Raw genomic sequence first — 2,547 nt, 5'->3', positions numbered from 1 at the left:
ACCCCCTCAAACACATATTACTCCCAGACCTCCAGAAACACAGGCTTGCGCAGCACACGCATGGCCCCGAAGCAGTGTGGACACACGGAGCGTCCCGCATCGGGCGGGGGCCGCTTGGGAACAAAGGGACGAGGAGGAGTCGTCCTGGTGCTCATTCTGAGCCTCCTAGGGGGTGACACGGGCTTGGGTAAAGGGAGAGGAATGCGCGCGACGGGGTGGAAGCGGCAGCCCAGTCTGGGGGTGGGGCGCACGGGAGGCGAGCGCGCCCGGGCCAGGACCCGGAGGACGAGGGGGCTGGGCCCTGGCCGGCAGTGCCACTCGGCTCCGGCCCTCAGCCAGGCCGCGGCGGATCTGGGGCTGCGCCCGCTGCGAGTCAGCTGACACGGGGGGCGGAGGAGCTGTCAGGCGCGCCCCGCCCTGCGCCGCCCGGCCGCCAGGGCCGTGCAGCCATTGGACAGCGCGCCCGGCCGCCTGGGCCCCCGCGCCCGGGTGACATCAGGAAAGCGATAAAAGGCGGCGGCGACGCCGGATCCAGCACAGCTGCACGGCCAGGCTGCAAGCGGCTGCGAGCGAGAGCTCCCCAGAGCAAGAAAGCTAGGGAGCGAGTGGCGGGCGCTCGTCCTGAGCCTCCCCTCACCCCGCTGCGCTCCCGGTTCGCCTCTCCACCCCGCCTGGCTCCGCCCGGCCTGGCCCCGGCGCGGCCACAGCCCGGAGCTCTGGGGCGGTGTGAGCAGCCTCGGGACTAAACGGCGTACCGCCGCGTCCCCAGACAAAGGCTTGGCCGGCGGCCCCGGCCCGCTGCGCCCTCGGCTCCCCGCCTTCTCGGCTCGCCACTCTTCGTCCCCGCGCTCGGTTCGGCGCGCCCCGGCCGGCCGCAAAGTTTCTCCGGCGGCGGCGGCGGCTGCGCCCCGCGTCAGCGATGGCCGCGGAGCTGAGTATGGGGCCCGAGTTGCCCACCAGCCCGCTGGCCATGGAGTATGTCAACGACTTCGACCTGCTTAAGTTTGACGTGAAAAAGGAGCCTCTGGGTCGCGCCGAGCGCCCAGGCCGACTCTGTACGCGTTTGCAGCCTGCTGGCTCGGTGTCGTCCACGCCACTCAGCACGCCGTGCAGCTCGGTGCCTTCGTCGCCTAGCTTCAGCCCGACCGAGCAGAAGACCCACCTCGAGGACCTGTACTGGATGGCGAGCAACTACCAGCAGATGAATCCAGAGGCGCTCAACCTGACGCCCGAGGACGCGGTGGAGGCGCTCATCGGCTCGCACCCGGTGCCACAGCCGCTGCAGAGTTTCGACGGCTTCCGCGGCGCGCACCACCACCACCACCACCACCACCCGCACCCTCACCACGCGTACCCGGCCGCCGGTGTGGCCCACGACGAACTGGGCCCACACGCGCACCCGCACCATCACCACCATCACCAAGCCTCGCCTCCGCCGTCCAGCGCGGCCAGCCCCACGCAGCAGCTACCCACCAGCCACCCCGGGCCGGGGCCGCACGCGGTGGCCGCGGCAACAGCGGCGGGTGGCACCGGCAGCGTGGAGGACCGCTTCTCCGACGACCAGCTCGTTTCCATGTCAGTGCGCGAGCTGAACCGCCACCTGCGGGGCTTCACCAAGGATGAGGTGATCCGCCTGAAGCAGAAGCGGCGGACCCTGAAGAACCGGGGCTACGCCCAGTCGTGCAGGTATAAACGCGTCCAGCAGAAACACCACCTGGAGAATGAGAAGACGCAGCTCATTCAGCAGGTGGAGCAGCTTAAGCAGGAGGTGTCCCGGCTGGCCCGCGAGAGAGACGCCTACAAGGTCAAGTGCGAGAAACTCGCCAACTCCGGCTTCAGGGAGGCGGGCTCCACCAGCGACAGCCCCTCCTCTCCCGAGTTCTTTCTGTGAGTTGTGGCCAGTCTCGGCCCCCGCCCTTGCCCCGGCCCGGACTCCCCATCCCGTGTCCCCAGCCCCGGACCCTCTCGGACCCTGTCCCTGCCACAGCCCCAGCCTTGACCTGTTTGACTTGGAGAGGGAGGAAGGGCGCGCGGGCCGCGGGCGAAGGGCGGGCGCGCGGGCGGGCAGGGACCTCGGCCAAGGCAAGAGCAGCGCGCGCCAGCGCTGCCTCCCAGACTCGAGCAGAGCCCGAGAGACCAAGGGGTGGGAGGTCCCGGAGCAACTTTTCTGCAGGCTGGAGGGCAGCGAAGCATAGTCCCAAGGAGTCGCCAAGACCCGCTGGAGACTTCTGGTTTCAGAACTTTGTGCGTAAAACCCGGGCCGCTTCCTGGTTGCCTGGAGCGCAGTCTGCCCCAGGAAGAGAGCAGCGGGGAGAGGAGAGAAAGGGGACATTAACGTCCCAGCAGGCCCGAGACAAGGCTGCGCGGAGGACGAAAGGACAGATGGACCTGTCTGTCCAGGGTCCGGAGAACACCCAGGCCTGTTAGGACGTTCAGCGCGCAAACCTCATCAGTTTGATTGCCTGCTCGATTATATAGAAAAAAAAAATACGAAAATCTGCATTAAAAATATTAATCCTGCATGCTGGACATGTATGGTAATAATTT

General features: G+C 67.6%; 1 protein-coding gene across 1 annotated transcript; it reads left to right on the top strand.

Moving 5' to 3' along the window:
* The first annotated feature begins 919 nt into the window (after positions 1–919).
* MAFB (MAF bZIP transcription factor B) lies at positions 920–1,891 on the top strand. Its single transcript, XM_007934667.2, has one exon. It carries the CDS (start codon positions 920–922, stop codon positions 1,889–1,891), a length of 972 nt encoding a protein of 323 aa, XP_007932858.1.
* The last annotated feature ends 656 nt before the right edge of the window (positions 1,892–2,547 follow it).

This window comes from Orycteropus afer, unplaced genomic scaffold (assembly GCF_000298275.1).
Source record: "Orycteropus afer afer isolate SDZICR_OR568_19922 unplaced genomic scaffold, OryAfe1.0 scaffold00020, whole genome shotgun sequence".
Taxonomy (NCBI): domain Eukaryota; kingdom Metazoa; phylum Chordata; class Mammalia; order Tubulidentata; family Orycteropodidae; genus Orycteropus; species Orycteropus afer.
The sequence above is the reverse complement of the archived record's forward strand: the minus strand, read 5'-3'. Positions and strand labels throughout refer to the sequence as shown.